We start from the raw sequence: 17520 nt of genomic DNA, 5'->3' as shown, positions 1-17520 counted from the left end.
CCACCACCAGTGGCCCTTGCTCGGTGCGGTGGCCCTAAAGGTGCCTCGACACTTGTACGACTCAAGGCATCACTTGGGACCTGAGCAAGGTGTGAGGATGGAGGTCCATGCGCATGGTGCCTGCGCAGCCTGCAGGGGGTAGGGAAGGCAGAAGGCTGGGGGGTCAAGGGGGCTTGGGGCTCAGGACTCGTCCTCACTGCACGGCACCAACATCCCCACCTCCAGAGGGAAGAACCGCAGGGGCGTCGCGGGGGCTCCACACACACTCGCTTCTGATTCCAGCTTTATTGGAGCCGGGCGCTCCCCTCCAGGGAAGGCGGGACACAGCGCATCGGAAACCCCCCAGCTCTCCCGGGGTGGGAGCGCTCCAGGGACACGCAGTGTCCCGACCGCCGCCGGCCAACCCGGGCAGCGCTGACCCCCCCTCACCCGAGGGAAGAAGGAGGAGGGTCTCGGCGGAGGCGCCTGGACAGTGCGCTTGACTCGATGGCATCAGGGGCCCCAAGAGTCTGTTTCAAGCAGAAGGAGGAGCCTGGCTCGGGGGACCGCACGGGGCTGTCCCCTCCCTCCAGTACCCAGTGTAGGTCACAATAATTTAAAAGACACGATAGACACTTCAACGCTATATAACAATATAAGTTAACCAGGTTCCTTAGCAGAGGGTACCCGGCCTGTGGACTCGGGAGTGTCCGGGGACCCGGGGACATGGGGCCGGGGGCAGGACCTTCACGGTGGCCTGGAAGTGCCCGGAACAGCAGCTGGTGGAGCATCCTGGCATCATCGGGGGCACGCGGGGTAGATGCCAGGGCCAGGGCCCAGACGGTGTCACTCACCCCAGGCTAAGGTCTAGCCCACCTGGCTTGTCAGCTGCCTGAGGACACATTTCCACAGATTTCTGCAAAAAAATGCCCGAAGTGCAGGGCGGGGTGGGAGGGGCCCACAAGCAGTGGAGGGCACACCAGAAGCCGGTGGCACATCATCCTTGCTGGCAAGTCACCTCCTTATGCCTCAGACTCCCCAAGGGAGGGTGGGAATGTTCTCAGGGGGGTGGTGTTCACCTGGGGGAGGTGCCTGGGGGGCAGACACCTGCTGGGACAGCAGGCAGGGCCCTGGCCGAGTGACACCCTGGATCCAGCCTTCTCAGCACTGGAGTCAGGGCCAAAGGAACAGGTCTGGACAGGGAGGCCACTAGAAAAACCCCGGCAGGTGCCTCTGGGGGTGCAGGCTCCCCGTGCAGCTGGCAGCAGGGTAGGAGGGGCACAGCCAGATTCTTCAAAACATGGGCACAGTCTCACACCACCATGGGTGTCCCCAGAGCATGTCTTCCAGGGTCGGGAGCCCTGGCCAGGAGGTCAGGACGTCGGAGCCAAGGCAGGAGCCTCCGCTCATAACTTCGGGGTCTCTGGCTGATTCTCGAGCCATCCCAGGCCTTGGTGCGGGTGGACACCCCTGAGCCGCCCCCACTGACAGCCCACTGCCAGCACAGAGCTGTCCTAGGGCTCTGGCTGGCTCCAGGCCGGGAGTGGGCTCTGTAAACTGAGGGCGCCAGGCTGGCGGGGGTGCGGGGAGGGTGACAGCCTTAGGAGACAGGGCACTCCTGGAACCTGACGTGGGTGACATTTGGATTTGATAGGGTTTTCAGAAAAAAAGGGTCCCTGTCCATGGCTCTCCTCAGAGGCCCTCTCGGGTGCAGGGCCAGAGGGTGCTGTGCACAGGGCTGCTCCCTCGGGTCAGATGCAGGGACAGGAAGCAGAGGGCCACGGGGTGCACTAACACGGAGTACAGTCAGGACTGGCTATGCCTTAGTGCTAAGAATTCTTTTCCGATACTAAGAGAACATAAATAAACCTTGTCAACATCCGCCCAGACCACCCGGAGGCCCGGCGGCTGCCACGGCCGGAGAAACAGTCCCGCGTGGGGTGGGCCGGCTTGGCATTTCCAGGTCCCTCGGGCTGTCGGTGCCACCAGGTGGGGGAAGGGGACGCTCGGAGTCTCGCCACTTGGCTTTCCAGGAGGGTTCACTTCCCCTGAGAAAAGAACAGAGCTCACTGGGCCCCAAGGGACAGCAGTGCCATCGGCATCGCCCTCTCGGCTGGCCGGGTCTCGGGGACAGCTCTGCCTGGGGAAGCGATGACAAGAAGGGTGGGAGGGAGCCCTGGTCCATCTAGCCTGGAGCCTAGATGTCAGGTGGGCGGGGGGCCAGCAAGGGGGCACCCTGAGCGGTGTGCCGAGCCGAGCAGGGTGCTCACTTGCAGGTGAAGACCTCGGTGCGCTCGCTGCAGGTGTTACACTTGACGAAGCAGCACCAGTGGAACTTGCAGTTGCACTGCCACACCTTGGTGTACTGGTGCGTGTTGTAGCCTCGGCCGCAGCACATGGTGTCGCAGCCATCCGCGCCCGGCGACGTGCGGTTGCACAGGCGGCCCTGCGTGCCCACACTGCCCGTGGCCGCGTCCTCCTCGCAGTAGTTGGGCGACTTCTCGATGTACACCAGGTCCGTCTCCATGGGCTTCTGGTAGCTGCGCAGCTGCTTGATGCGCAGGAAGGTGGGCTGCCGCAGGCGGCTGGCCCGCACCACCTCCACCTGCACCGCCGCGTTGTACTTCTCCTTCAGCATGTGGCCCACCTCGCGGAACTTGGGCAGCGTGGTCCAGCACGTCTTGGTGGTGCATGAGCCCGACACGCCGTGGCACTTGCACTCCAGCTTCATGCGCTCCTCCAGGACCTGCGGGCGGCAGGGTTCAGGGTGTGCAGACCCCCCCATCTCCCACCTGGATGCCCCACTCCCACCCCTCCAGGACCTGCGGGCAGCAGGGCTCAGGGTGTGTGAACTCCCCCCTGTGTGAACTCCCCCCCCAATTCCCACCTAGGTGCCCCACCCCTACCTCTCCAGGACCTGCAGGGACAGGGCAGGAGCTCAGGGTGCCTGGGCGGCCCCCACCTGCCCTAGCCTCCACCTGGCCCGGAGCTGGCTCCCCGACTTCCAGCTGCAGGGCCACACTGAGTGCCTCCCCTTCCTAAGCCTCCGTCTCCTCCGTGTAACAGGGCTGCTGACCGCAGATCCCTACTGCAGAGGACCCTGTGAGGGTCCGGTTAGAATGTCCAGAACTTGGCAGATCACAGCACATGTTTACCAAACCTGGTTCACTAAATTCTCAGAATCCTTCCCGTCGATGCACTGAAGGGGAGGCTGAGGCTGGGGAGCCCCGGCGCGCTGCAGCTCACAGGGCAGCACATGGCGAAGCTGGTGCTGCACCAGCCAGGTGGGGAGGAGGGGCCGGACGGTGATCCAGGCCTGGCAACAGAGGGTGCTTACTAATTGCAGATCTCCTCCTCTCCATATCTGTACCCCCTGCCCTCGTGCCTGGGGTGGGGCCTGGCATGTAGCTGGTGCTTAATAAATGGCTCTTCAGTGAAAGCCTGAGGTTTGCACGGAGCTCTGTGCGTGTCTGCAGAAGGACAGAGGGGGTGGACCAGCAGGGGCTGAGGGCACGGGTCAGCGAGGCCCAGGTGTGCCACCTGCTGGGAAGCCGGCCCCCGACACTGTTGTTCTTTCTCCCCAGCTCCCTGAGGGCCCGCCATGGGCGCAGCCGAGTGTTTTCCTTGGGCCTCCCTCCATGCTCCCGGAAGGCCGATTCCCAGAGCCAGCCCTGACCCCAGGTACTCATTTACCTGGATCGAAAGAGCCCTGCCAGCCAGTCTGATTAAAGATGGGGAATCATTAGCTGCCGCCCCACGGCTGCAGAAGGGCCATTTGTCAGCTGTCCGGGCTCCGCTGGCCTCACTTGGGGTGTCCAGCCCTGGGGGATCTCGGCCACCCCCTGCCCCCTGGGCCAGAACCCCAGCCCAGCCCGGACTAGCAGCCCCACAGTGAATGAATGGATGAAGAGTGAATGAATGAAAGGAACCTCCCCCTGGACGCGTGAGGCTCTGGTCCTCAGCAAGGACCTCGGGGACCCACAGCCTAGCACGGGGAACAGAAGGGGAAGCCCATGCACACCAGCAAGTGTGGGGGCCCTGGGGGCCGCCCCTGCCATGGGATGGGGGCTTCCTGGAAGAGGGGTGCCTGCATCGGGTGTGGATGGAGAAGGGGGAGTTCATCAGGCAGAGAGGAGGGTGTTCCTGAAGGGTCCAGGGCAAGCAAGGTCTGCAGAGGACAGGTGCAGCCCACCTGAGCATCATGTGGGTGCTGGTGGGCTCAGTCAGGTGTCCTGGATGTGGGGGCTGGCTGGGATTCTCTGCTCCAGCGTCCTGTGGGTGATGTCCTGGGGCAGGTGGGGAGACCCGGGAGGCTGGGATGGGGATGGGGAGGAGGAGGGGGAGGCTGGTGGCCCACCAGGGGAGGGCTGAGCTGGGGAGGGCCCCAGCACCCCTAGGAAGGAACATTCCGAGCTGGAATTACAGGGGTGTCTGGGTAGGGAGCATGAACCAGAAGCCCACTCTGGGGTGGGGGGTCTAGGTGAAGGGTAGGGCCTCCCTCCAAGAGAAAGCCTCCTGCCACTCTCCCCGCAGTCCTGTCCATCTGGGTCAGACCTCTCTTGCTCCTCCCTCCCCCTTACCCCACGTTCATTTTGCTTCACCCTCCCCCATCACCAGCAAGACCCTCCCCCACCAACAGCCCCTTCAGGAAGCTTCTCTCGCCCCGGCCACACTGCCTGCAGGCCGAGAGCTGACCAGAGGGATGCCCCTCTCAGAGTCCCTGCATGGGGAGCAGAGCACCCCACCCCAGGCTGCTGGCCCAGACGGGCCATGATGGCCTGAGACCCGCCAGGGCTGTCCAGGCCGGGTGGTCCCCGCGCCCCCACCACCTGCCTCCTGCCCACCCACCCAGGCACAACCAGACCCCGCACAGCCAGGCCCGGGACAGCCGGCAGGTGAAGCCGATTGGGCAGCTGTCTGCAGAGCAAGGAGCCGCATCCTCGCTTGGCTGGGTCCCCCTGGGCCCGAGCCTCTCCTGGGAAGTGATCACAGGATTCAAGAATGTGCCGTTTCCGTCTCCAGCGCCCTCGAGATAAGAGTGACAGCGATGGTGGCGCCAGCCCTGCTGCCCCAGGAGACCACCTGGGAGGGTGCAGAGTGACCCGGCCTCGCCCAGAGGAGTGGAGCCTTCGTTTCCCCCCAACCCAGGTCGTGTGGGGGTGGGGTGGGGGCCTCCAGGAAAGGCCAACCTGGCGTTCTTTCTGGAATAAGAGCGTGGTCCGTGCCCTGAGAACAGTGCTCAGTTGCCGCCAGGCTGGGGGGTCACGGCATCCTGGCGCCCACGGAGGGCACTTCACACCCCACTTGGGCAGCAGCCTCGGGCCACGGAGGGTGGTGGCGCACACCCTGTGCCGTGGCCTGCCTCACACCCTTGTTTCTGGGTGGTGGCCTGGCCCTCCGTGGGTGTGTGGGGCCCTGGGGGCGAGGCCCACGCCGGCTTCACCCTCTCACCCCGGCCGCAGTGTGAGATGGGTGTGGGCATCAGGTGAAGCACCCGGGCCATGGGGGCCCAGGGGGCCAGCGGCTTCTTAGCTGAGGACTTTGCACAAGTGACCCCTCCTCGGACCCTGGGTGCTCATTGGGACAATGGGGATGATGTGCCCCCTGGGGCAGGACCAGCCTGGAGCCTAGATGTCAGGTGGGGCCTGTGCCCACCTGACGGGGGTCCTGCCCTAGCTCCTGATGCTTGGGGCCCACATCAGCAACGGTTTGAGACCTCCATCCCCCACGAGAGGAGCCCAGAGCCATGCCGACCACAGCCCAGGCCTTCCCAGCTGGGCAGGCTCCTGCCTTATGGGGTCAGTCCATAGGAAGATCTGCTCAGATGTCATCTCCTTCCGTGCCTTCTGCTCTCGCCCCTCCACTCAGGCCCACACAGCAGGGCAGCTGCTCCGTAAAGGCCACACTGCCCACAGCGGGGCTGGCCAGCGCAGCCAAGGCCTCGATCTCGCAGAAGCCGGTGTGAGCGGGTCTCCTGCTCAGCCCATCTGACCCTGGCCCACCGGGCATGTGGTGGGCTGAACAGTGTCTCCCCATTTGGAACCTCAGGATGTGACCTCATCTGAAAATAGGTTTTTGCAGGAGTATCTGAGGCTCGAGATGAGGTCATCCTGGGCCCCAGGGCGTCCTAACCCCAAGGACACATGTCCTTGTGAGGAACAGAGGAGAAATCACTCAGAAGTGGAGACCTTGTGCAGGTGGAGGCAGACAGGATGCTGAGCCGGGGAGCCCCTGGAGCCCCCATGAGGCCAGCAGGGTGCTTCCCTGGAGCATCAGAGGGAGCCAGGCCCTGCTGACACCTGGATCTAGGGCTTCTGGCCCCAGAGCTATGAGAATAAATCTCTGGGGCTTTGAGTCATCCAGGCTGTGAGACTTCCTGTGGCACCAGAGGGCTGGCTTCCCACTCAACTTGCTGAACTCTGGGACCCTGGAGGGGCAGGGGGGCCTGGACCAACTATGATGGGGACCAGGGCTCCCAGCACCCAGGTGCCCAGTGAGGATCTGGACTCAGTTCTTCCGGAAACCTCAAAAGCCGGGCCCTCCAGCCCACCCCAACCACCATGATCAGTGCCTCTGGGGGCAGAAGGACCCCTGCCCCCCAGGGTCACTGCTGCCACCACCAGTGGTCCCTGCCAAGGCCTCAGGCCACATGTGTGCCCTAGGGCTCTGGGAGGACAGCGGGGGGCTGTTGGAGGACAGGGGGTGGGGGGGTGCGAGGTACATCACTATGCACATGAGCAGAGGAGGCTCGGAAGGGGCCTCGCAGACAGGGGCAGCGCCAGCACCAGAATCCCATCCTCGGACCCGGGTACAGCCCTTCCCTACAGCCCCCCTGCCCTGATGGGCCCTGACCCCCTCCCCGGCTGCTCCCCTACTCGCCATCTCACTTTACAGCATCACGGTTCAAAACCTGACGTGCTACACTGTATGTTGGCAAATCGAACTTAAATAAAAACAAATGTAAAAAATAAATTAATTTAAAAAAAAAGAAACCCCGACGTGCTGATCCTGCTACACTCAGGCCCCAGCCCTCGAGCCGCTAGCGAGCGTCACTGCCTCGGGGACCTGCCGTGACACCTGTCGCCCAGAGGCCCATCCAGCGCGCCAGCCTCCCCGCCTGCCCGCCCACCCTGAGCTGGGCCAGAGGCCTCCCTGCACGACACATGTGACCTGAGGCCCTGCCCGCAGCCCTGCGCCTGCTGCACTGGTCCCCCCGCTGCCCGCAGGGTCCCTCCCCACATCTCTGCTGCCCATGGGACGCTCCCCCACCAATGCCTCCAGGAGCTCAGGCCTCTGGGGGCCTCTCCCGTGAAAGGGAGACCGCGAGCCCCTCCTCCCAGGGGTGCTGGAGAGCCCCACCCCCCTGGGACCTCAGCCGCCACAAAGGCTCAAGGGCAGTGGTTCCGTCCAGGGCCTCGGTGCACCTCCTCCTCCAGGGAGCCCTCCCCACACCTCCGGGGAAATGAGCCTCGCCTACACGCGGTGTGTGAGCCCCTTGGAGGCTGCATCAGGCCTTCCTTTACTCGTCCGCCATCCACTCCTTCCTTCGGCAAAAGTTTAATAACCACTGACTGCTCTGCATCCAGAGGATGAAGTCGATGCCCTGGCCTGGCGTTCAAGGCCCGCTCAGAGCCAGCCTGTGCGGACCCCTTAAGCAGCCCGCCCCGGCTCCAAGGGCCCGCTCCCTCGGCCTGTGCTCCTGTCGGCGCCCGCTCATCCTTCGAGGCTCTGCGCCGATGGCAGCACCCCAGAACTTCTGCTCCCTCCCCGGGGTCTCCAGCCCCCACACACACACCCCCCGCCCCGCCCATCATGGGTGCGGCCCAGCAGGTGCTCCCACCGGGGCTCCTAGCCCGGCCAATGCCTGGCACAACCCGGGGCCCAGGAGCATTTGTCGAGTGATCGAGTCGAGTGAGCAGCTGGTGGCCTCGGCTCGGGTCCCGGGGCAGAGGGCAGGCAGGAGTGTCCCCCGCCTGCAGAGACCCACAGGCCCTGGGGTCGTGGGCGCGGCCCCCGGGGCTGGGGAGCCAGGCCTGGAGAGGCGTTCCGCTCCGCTGGCGCCCTATCTCGGGCCATCTTGCCGCCACGGCGGCCGCGCCTCCCCGCCCAGTATCTGGGGCCCTCATCTCCCCGAGGCGGGGCCGGGCTCGCCCCGACATCTGCCCCAGTGTGGCGCTGCCCCACCCCCCGAGGGACGCTGGCTGCTCCTGGGGAACCCCCCCCCCCCCCCCCCCCCCGCCGGCTGGCACTTCCCACCCCACTGAGAACAACCCTTCCTCCAGTCCGTCAGCGCACTGGGAGCCAGAGGCCACCTCCTCCAGGAAGCTTTCCGGGACTGCTGATACAACTCGTCTGCTCCCAGGGCGGGGACACGTGGCCCCGGGGGCCTTCCCCACACCCCACACCAGCTTCTGGTCTCAGCCCTGCGGCCCAGTCTCTGGGGGCCGCGTGCGTGTCACTTCCCTGCTCCCAGCCTCTGGAGTGGGAAGGGTCAGGCCGGGTCCTAGGGCTGCTGGGAGCGTCAGAGGGACGCCATGCCCAGAGCCCCCACACATCTCTGGGGTCCAGGCCCCCAGGGAGCCCTGGGAGAGGCTCCGGGCAGGGAGAGAGCCCAGGCCAGGCCGCCCCCCCACGCCCTGCGCCCCACATCCCACGCCCCGCGCCCGCCCTACCTTCCTGCCGGCCTCGTTGTTGTGCAGGTTCATGAGGCGCCGCGCGTTCTTCTTGATCTCACGGGCGTCCACGAAGCGCCGGGAGAAGTCGATGCCGTAGCGCACGTCGGCGGAGCAGCCACCCCACTTCCAGCCCTCGGCCTGGTTGTAGTAGCCCTGCTTCTCGCGGTCACAGCCGCAGTTGCTCAGGTTACCCTGGCTGCAGGCGGCCGTCACGGCATGGGCCACCCCGGCCGCAGTGATGGCGTAGGTGAAGGCCGCCTCGCGGCTCCCTGCGGGGCAGAGGGGGCGCCACGTCAGGCCCTGTGGTGGGACCCCAGCCTCGCCGCTGGCCCTCCCTGAGCCGCTGGCACCCCAACGCAGGGCCCACGGATGCGGATGCTGGCCGATGGACAGCGGTGAGGACGCTGCCTGCTGTGTACAGAGGGCGCTCACCGCACACCGGCTGGAGAGGCGCAGTGCCCCCAACCCTGGGAGGGGCAGGTGGGTGTGTGCCCCTTGCCCCTCTGCCCTCTGCTCCTCTGCCCCCTGCCCCCTGTCCTCTGCCCCCCTGACTCCTGCTCCCTTGCCCCTGCCAGCCTCCGGGCGCTGCCCCGCGGGAACAGCCTCTTGTGCTCATCTCCACAGGGCACTCACCCACCTGCCCAGAATCAGCAGAACCAGCAGAACCCACGCCGCTCAGAGCACCCCAACTCCAGGCTCTTCACTGCGGCCTCCCCGTGTCTGACCACCACCCACTGTCACCCTGTCATCACCAGGCCCCAGCTGTCACGGAAGGTGACATTAGGCCTTAGGAGAGGGGGGATTTCACAGTCCCTGCACTCTGCACACACACCTCATGTCCTCCTCTCCTCCAGCACCCCTGCCCGGCGCAGAGGCCCCCCCCCCAGATGCCTAGACTTGGGCACTAGTCCTCCCCAGCTCCCTCATGCTCCATCCCCAGCCAGGGGGTGCAGAGTACAGGTGGGCACCTGAGCTGGGGAGGGAAGGCCCTCAGTCCCCCGCCCAGCTGTCTTTCCCTCCCTCTCTCCCCGTCCTCTGCTCCCAACAGCCACCCTTCCCTTCTGGTGCTGCTCCTGTGCTCCTGGGGGGGGTCTCCTGGTCTTCATAATGGAACTTCCTTCCCTTCCCAAATCCTACTGAGCTTCCAAGGCTGGTTCAATGCCTCCTCTTCCAGGCAGGCTTTGCAGACTGCCAACCAGAAGCGGGCCCTGGCTGGCCCCCTCCCTCAGTCACAGATCTGACTCTTGCTGCAAGTGATGCTGCCCACCCCAATACTCCGCTACTCAGCCCTCCTGGATCCATGGGGGCCCCTGGCCTCCTAGGTGGATGGGTCCAGGGCTGATTCTCCTGGGCACCCCGTCACCCCAGCCTGGCCTCTCTTGCCTACAATCCCCAAGGTTCCTGGCAGGCCACAGGCAGGTCTGAGTGGTCCTCAGCAGATGGCACTGTGGGCACGGAGCTCAGTGATGTCCCTGTGATGGGACAGGCCCCGCACCTGTGACCTGGAGGCCCCAACACGCCACCCAATGTGGCTGGCCGCTGTCCCTGTGGGGCAAGAGTGATCGCCCCAGACTGAGAGAGGGCTGAAGGTCAAACCATATCCCTTCCATGAGCATCCATGAGGCACCACCTGCATGCCTGCTGGGAGCGGTCTTAGTGTGTGCTCTGGGGTCCACTTGCTCACCTGCCAGTCTGCTGGGGGAACTCACCCACAACCTCCCGTTCCCCTGGGGGGCTCTCCCTCTGTCCCTGGGGGGCTCTCCCTCCTGGGCTGAGGACCAGGGTAGGACTTGCTGGTCTCGGAGGCCAGTGCAGAGGAGGCTTTGGTTGACATCCGCCGCCAGCAGGGGCCCCAGCTTCCTGGAAACGTCCCTCCTCTGACAAGAGCTCAGGGAGTCTGGTGTCAGGCATTCCTTCTGCCCCAGCAAGACCGGGCTCTGCAAAGGACACAGGCCGCCATGGCCTCCTGCCCAGCCTCACCTCCTCTCTGGGCCCTGCCCGCACCTGCCCCCTGCCCCGCCTGGGGTCAGTGCACAGCCACCCGGCACCTGCCAGCCGATGGCCTGGGGCTCAGCTCTGGGAGAAACCTCTCAGGTACAGTTGCCTCTTGGGGAAGGGGCACCAACCTCTGCACTGTCGGGCCGGTTGGGGGCTTCCAGGCAGACATAGGGTCGAAGACAGGGACAATCTGGGGCTCGTCCTCCCCAGCTCTAGATTAGGCCAAGGCGATCTGAAGGGAAGGGCTTTGGGCTATAGAGCTCCCTGCTGTTGGTGTTGCTCAAGCCCAGTGGGGCCTGCCAACACGGGCACATGAGGCATGCGGGCCAGGAGGGCGTGCGGTCGACTATGTCGGGGGATCCAGGAGAGGAGGTGACCACAGGGCTCTGCGAGAAGGGGCGCAGGGGCCATGGAACCTCAAAGGATGTCCCCAGCTGCCTCTAGGAGGGGGCTAGTCAGGGAAGGCTTTCTGGAAGGGATGACACCTTAAGTAAAGCGAGTCTTCACAGGAAGTTAGAGTTAACTCCCTGGGAGTGTATATGAGTGCGTGTGTGGTGTATGTGAGCATGTGTGCATGTGGCATGTGTATGGGGACTGTCCACGTGGCGTGTGGCTCTGGGCAGTGGGTGCATGCCCTCCTGGCGGTGGGCATGGCAGGAGCAAAGGTGCAGGTGTGAAACAGTTTGCTGATCTGGTTCCAGAGCGATGAGCTCGAGAGTAATAAGGAAAGAGGCCGCCGAGATCTGGGGGTCAGGGTCAGTGTCGTGGGTGGCCAGAGACATCCCCTGAAGCAGATGGTACTTTCTCTGCGTGGCCTCTCTGCAGCGAAGCGACTTTGGGCAGAAGAGACAGGAGAAGAGACGCAAACAGGCGCCCCTGGGGAGGAGATGCCGCCTTTGGACCACCTGTGGACCCGCCAGCAGGTGGATGCGGGCCTCACAGAGGGCAGGTCACAAGCTCGGGGCCCAAGAGGTGGGGTGGAAACCTCAAAGGTTGTGCAATCACGTCAAGAGGCCTGGCCGATGGAGCCACAAGTCCCAGGACCCACAGCTAGGACGCTGTGGGCGTTCCCTCCGAGGCGCTGGACCTGCCACCCAGCCTGCCTCTGCCCCAAACTCCCACGACCTGCTGTCCCGAAGCCCCTGGGCAGGCAGGCAGGGAGGCACAGAGCCCCCGCCCATGCGCTCGGAGGATGTTTCTCGAAAGCCGCCCTTGCACCCTCTGTGCGAGTTCCTGGCGTCCCCCGGCTTGTACCCATGCCCGGCACAGACTCCCGGTTACTCATCAGTTACTCACAGGGCTGCCACTCCTACTAATTCCTTTTTTATTTGGTTTTAATGAGCCAAACCCTCTGTCTCGCCGTGAAGACAAAGGCGGAGGTGATCAGGGAGCCAGGGGTAGTTTGCCGAGAATCACGGAAGGTGACGTTAGGCCTTAGGACGGGGGGTTTCACGGTCCCTGCACTCTCCACACACACTTCATGTCCTTTACACGACAGCCCCCTGGGGTGGGGGCCACTGAGCCCTTCCGCAGACCTGGATGCGGGCTCGCAGTGTGTGCCGGTTTGGGGGCCTGGGGACCGTCCCCTCCCGCAGTCCTGCCTGGGGCCTCCTGGCCAGCCCCAGGGGCACTGCCTGGCATCCTCCTCCAGAGGAGGACAAGTGGGCACTGGGTTTAGGAAAAGCCCCTCCAACCTGTGGTCCTTGCTCAGCGACCACTGGTGGCTCCAGGCCTCCAAGGTGACCTCAAGCCCCCTGAAGCCCGGCCCCACCCATCCCCACCTACCCCACCCCCTGCAGCCTAGCTGGGCCAGGCCCCCCCAGGGGGCAGATGCAGCTGCCCACAGCACACGCCACTGTGCCTGAGTGCAGAAGGCCCCCCTGAGGTGGACACTAGTCCGCCGCTACCCAGAACACCTGCCCAGGTCCACGTGTCTACACCACCCCGCGCTCTGGACGCAGCAGGGACGTACTTGCTCCCGGGAGCCCCATCAGCGTGAGGCACCCTCCTCTGGCCGCTTGCCAGGCCCTTGCCCTCAGGCTGTAGGGGTGGTGGGCAGGACCCATGTCTGATTACTTTGCGTGCCCCCCACATTGCCCACAAGTCCCACACTCAGGCAAGTCTGGGGCTGGGTGCTTTACACGCTTTGCCTCCTTTATCTCCACAGCCATCCTCTGAAATCAGTCCAGTCACTCAGACCATCTCAAGGAGGGGAACACGGAGCCAGCCTCAAGGCGGGAAGTGCTTTGCTCCAGGTGACAGGGGCAGCGGCCATCAGAGCTCAGCAGCTGCTTCAGGTGTGTCTGGTGATGGGTAGCCAGGTAGAGGCTGCACGGGTGGTCTCTGGGGTCCAGCAGGTGTCCTGGAGGGGCGCCCCTTAGTCCCGGGAGGCCCAGAGGCCCCTCCTGAGATCCAGAGCCCACGTCTACATGGATCTGCACCCTCGGACACTGGAGCCAGCAGCAGTATCCAGCAGGATCCCTGGAAAATTCTAGGAGCAGGCAGGCCTCACAATGGCTGCCCCCCCCCCCGCCCCTTGCCTCGTAGCCTCATGAGTCCCGGGGGGGCGGGGGGGGGCGGGTCCCTGCACGCACTGGCCCTGAGACAGGCTGCTTTTCTTTCCGTTCCTTGCTCAGCAGGTCAAGGCGAGAACCAGAAGCCCTGCGAGGCCCAAAGTTCCAACAAAGCAGAGAGAATAGCGGGACACACAGGGTGAGACAGGCAGGAGAGCCGTACCTGCTGTATGGCTGCAGGCAAGTCACACACCCTCTCCGAGCCTGTGTCCCCCTCTGTAAAGCCCAGGGCTTCCAGGACAGGCCTGGACATCACTCTACTCCGTCCCAGAGCCTGTCAGCCCTGCCCAGCTTCCCCCTCCACGCATATTCTAGAAAAATCCAAAATATCTAGAGCAGTAGAACCTTCAGAAACCACTGCCATGTGGGTAAACTGAGGCACCGGGCCACCACCACCCCCTCGGGGATCATCCAGCACTATTCTTTCTTTTGTATGGGTTGTTCAAAGTCAGGCCCCCACCGGCCCTGCTGGGGACCAGGCTCAGAGAGGGGGGAGATGCAGCCCCCCACCCGCTTCATGCCCTCACGATGCCAGCCATGCCTTGACACCCAGGGTGAGGGGCCTGCCCAGGACAGCAGGACCTAGACCACCCTGTCAGCCCCTCGCCTGACCCACGGGAGGACACTCGGGGCCAGGCGGATCTCTAGGAGCAGCTCCTGGAGGGGACAGACGTGCCTCCTGAGCAGAGCGGGGCAGACCTGAGCTCCGGCGCCCTCCCGAGGCAGAGCTGAGGGCCGAGCCACCCCCCGCCAGGCTGCAGATGTTCCCCTCTGTCCACTCAAAGTTGCTGCCACTTCAGGGTGTGGCATTCTATGTTTAGAAGGCTGTAACTGAGCTCAGGGTGACCTGATTAACTGCAGGTCTGGGAGGGAGGGTGTGGACGGCACTGGGATCACTCTTGGAACGCGAGCCGAGACTCTGGGCCCCCCCGAGCTGAGGACCATCCAGCGCCGTCCTCTCTGTCCCCACCTGAGAGCAGCTCACACTCCCAGAGAAGAGGTCAGAGCCTGACACCTCAAGTTCACGTCTAGACCCCCAAACAGGCCAGTTGGGAGACCTCGGACCAGTCAAGGGGCCCTTCATGCCTCGGTCTTCCCACCTGCCAAATGAAGATAATGCTCAGATACAGCCAAGTGGCCGTGCCAGAGGGCCCCAGGGACAGGCCTGCCCCCCACAAGTGATACGCCACACCAGGATCTCCGTGGGTGTACCTCTGCCCACCTGCACACACGTGTGGCCCTGGGCGTACATCTGGGCTTGCACACCACCATAGCTCCCGTGAGTGTGAGCGAGTGCGTGCTTCCACGCACATCCCGTGCTTGTGGCCAACACCGTTCAGTGCCCTTGCCCCTCTGCCAACCTGTACCGGCACCCCTTAAATACGGCATTCTCTATAACTCAATAATAAAAAGGCAAATAACCGATGAAAAATGGGCCAAGGATGCAAAAAGACGTTCCTCCGGATGGTAAACAAACACCAGTAAGCTCGCGGAAGATGCTCAACGTCACGAGCCATCAAGGACCCACAGTGAGATGTCACTCCACCCCCACCTGGGGTGGGGATGAAATAAGACAGACGACAATAGTGTCAGCGCGGACGCAGGGACACCTGAACCCTCATGCGCTGCCGGGGTCGGGACCCCGGGGGGTGACAGATGACAAATGCCATAGTCCCTGTGGAAACACATAGGCAGCTCCTCAAAGGGTTAATCATAGAATCGCTAAAGGACTCAGAAACCCCCCGCAGGGTGCAGCCCTGAGGGAAATGAACAGGTGTGTCCACGTAGAAACTTCTAAGTAACTACGCCCCAGCGTCCATCAGCAACGAACAGATAACCAAGAGGTGGGCTGGCCCCCAAACGGAGGAACCCCCAGCCATGGAAGGGACTCAAACACAGACACACGCTGTAGCACAGAGTGAAAGACGCCAGTCGCCAAAGGCCATCTGGTGTAGGATCCCACTGGCGTGAAGTTTCCAGAACAGGTCCATCCCTCGGGCACAGGAAGCAGATTAGTGTTGCCAAAGGCTGGGGGCTTGGAAGATGATAGCCAAGGGGCGCAGCGTTTCTTTTTGGGGTGATGAAAAAGTTCTAAAACTGAAGGCGGCGATGGGTATGCAATTCCATCAAGAGACTAGAAACCATGGAATCGGACACTGACACTGATGAATTGTGGGGTACATGGATTGTGGTCCCACAAGCTGTCAGGAAGACACACAGCCCTTAGTGGTTTTTAGGGGTTGCACATGACCTGTCCTCTATTGAGACACTCACAGTTAGGATGCTGGGCTCAGAGGAGGCAGGTGACTGGCCCAAGGTCACACTGCAGGCCAGCCATGGAGCTGGGATCTGAGCCAGGACCCCAGAGTCACACTCAGACTGTTCCCCACCAGCCAGATGGGGAAGGCGCACTGTCCTGCCTCCCACCCCGGCTGGCCGGCGTCAGCCCCTGCTCTCCTCTGTGTTACCGTCTGGCCCCAACACCGAACACAGCCTGCCCTCCTGGCCAAACCCCCAGAGCCCCAGGGATGAGGCCCCAGCTCAGGGCTGAGCACCCAGCCAGGGCACCAGCGGCTGGGAGGGGGTCCCCCGAGAGCATAGGCAGCAGGCCGCAGTCAAAACCAGGGAGGGAAAAAAAAAAAAAAAAAAAAAAAACCAGGGAGGGTCAGCAGGACAGGTGACTGAGGCGGGCCAGGGAGGGGGAGACCCCACATGATGAGAGACACGAGCCATGCACAGGTGCAGGGAACAGTGTGTGGGCAGAGGGCACTGCCATGCTAAGGCCTCCAGGAGGGAACGGGATGGGCATGAGCGGTCGGACCCCGCAGACAGGGTCAAACATGAAGTGGTCCCCACCGCATTGACTTGGGGAGCCCATGGGAGGGGGCTGGACTTTAAGAAGAGGAGGACAGGGGACATTGAAAAGTCCCCTCCTCTGACTGTGGGTGGCACAGTGGGCACAGGGCACCAGGGTCTGGGTAAGAAACACAGGTGGCCTGCCAGGTGGAGGTGAGGACGGCTGGGCTTGGGACGCAGTCTTGAGGCTGGAAGCGAGATCAACAGTTGGGCTGGGTTAGGGTTCAGGGAAAGACGTGTCCGGAAGTCTCCCGACGTGGGGCCTGGGCAGCTGGTGGGCCGTCACTGGGAGAGTGGGGCAGAGGACCAGGTTTGGGGGAAATCGGGAGCTGCCTCAGAACCACAGGCTGGGGGGCCCCAGGGTACAGCAGAAGGGAGGCCGGGGAAGCTGGGCGCCCAAGGGGGATGTTCATCACCATCACAGGGGCCAACCCAGATGGAACCAGGGCTCCTGGGTGACCCTCCCTGGCCCCTCACTCCCCTGAGCCTCAGTGTCCCCCCATAACATGTGAGGCCAGTGCAGTGGGTTCCAAACATCTTTAGCAGGGAGCTTTGGATCTCCCTGAGAAGCAGGTCAGAACAGGGGCGCCGGGCTGAGATCCAGCAGGGACATGGGATGAAGGCCTGAGGCCTGGCCGATGGGATGCTGCCGGCTGGTGAGTGCATCTGAGCCCCCACTCCTGCCCCACGCAGCCCCCAGCCCTTCCCAAGCTCAGAAGTAGGTGCAAGAGTACCACCCCCCACACTCAGCATGTGAGTGGAGGGACTGAGGCGAGGGAGGCCAGGAGACGCCCCAGGCCACGCAGGTGTCACCCAGGCAAGCAGGTGCAGTGCCCACGTCTGGGTTTTAGGGGGCACGGGAGCTGGGGGCAGAGGCCCAGGGACCCAGGGTGGGGCCAGCGAGCCGCCAGGGGCATGTAACTCCCCGCCTGAGCTGTACCCCAGCACACACGCGGCTCAGGCTCGGGGGCTCCAGCGCCAGAAGGGACGACAGGGGCCAGGCAGCCTCAGAGACGCTGCTAAGCCGGGCAAGGTCCCAAATCCCTATTTGTGGTGATGAGGAGTGGGAGCCCAGAGTCCTGGCCCGCCAGCCCCCTCCCCCTGCCCCAGCCTGGCCTGTGGTTCCCCTGGGGGCCTGGCCTGGACCACTGGGGTCCGATGCAGGTTCTGCCCCGTGACAGGTGGGCAGGCTGTCCCCCAACATACCTGTGTCTGCACCTGTCTGGGGTGGGGGGTAGTGAAGTGCCCTCCTCGTAGGGGCCCATCCGCATGAGTGAGTTAGCACAGGGGGGCAGCTCGCAGCAAGTGCTCCAAGCGCGTGGACGGCTCTCACCCCCCATCTCAGAACCAGCTGAGACCCTGGGCTTGGCACAGGTGCACATGGATGCGCCGAGGCTGACTGGGTGCTCTGGGCGTGCCTGTGTGTGTGTGTGTGTGTG

The 17520-nt window shown here is 63.9% G+C and overlaps 1 protein-coding gene across 4 annotated transcripts in view; it reads right to left on the bottom strand.

The window, feature by feature from the left end:
- Positions 1–270: 270 nt before the first annotated feature.
- The window catches only part of WNT7B (Wnt family member 7B), a 49717-nt gene continuing 32467 nt past the window's right edge, over positions 271–17520 (bottom strand). For all 4 annotated transcript variants that reach the window (XM_041754190.1, XM_041754194.1, XM_041754193.1 and 1 more), the window contains exons 3-4: positions 8652–8923; positions 271–2725 (exon numbers count right to left, since the gene is read on the bottom strand). In XM_041754190.1, coding sequence (XP_041610124.1) covers positions 2246–2725; positions 8652–8923 — 752 coding nt within the window. In that variant the 3' untranslated portion in view covers positions 271–2245. The remainder of the gene's footprint in view (positions 2726–8651; positions 8924–17520) is intronic.

The sequence above is a fragment of the Vulpes lagopus genome, chromosome 5 (assembly GCF_018345385.1).
Source record: "Vulpes lagopus strain Blue_001 chromosome 5, ASM1834538v1, whole genome shotgun sequence".
Lineage (NCBI taxonomy): Eukaryota > Metazoa > Chordata > Mammalia > Carnivora > Canidae > Vulpes > Vulpes lagopus.
The sequence above is the reverse complement of the archived record's forward strand: the minus strand, read 5'-3'. Positions and strand labels throughout refer to the sequence as shown.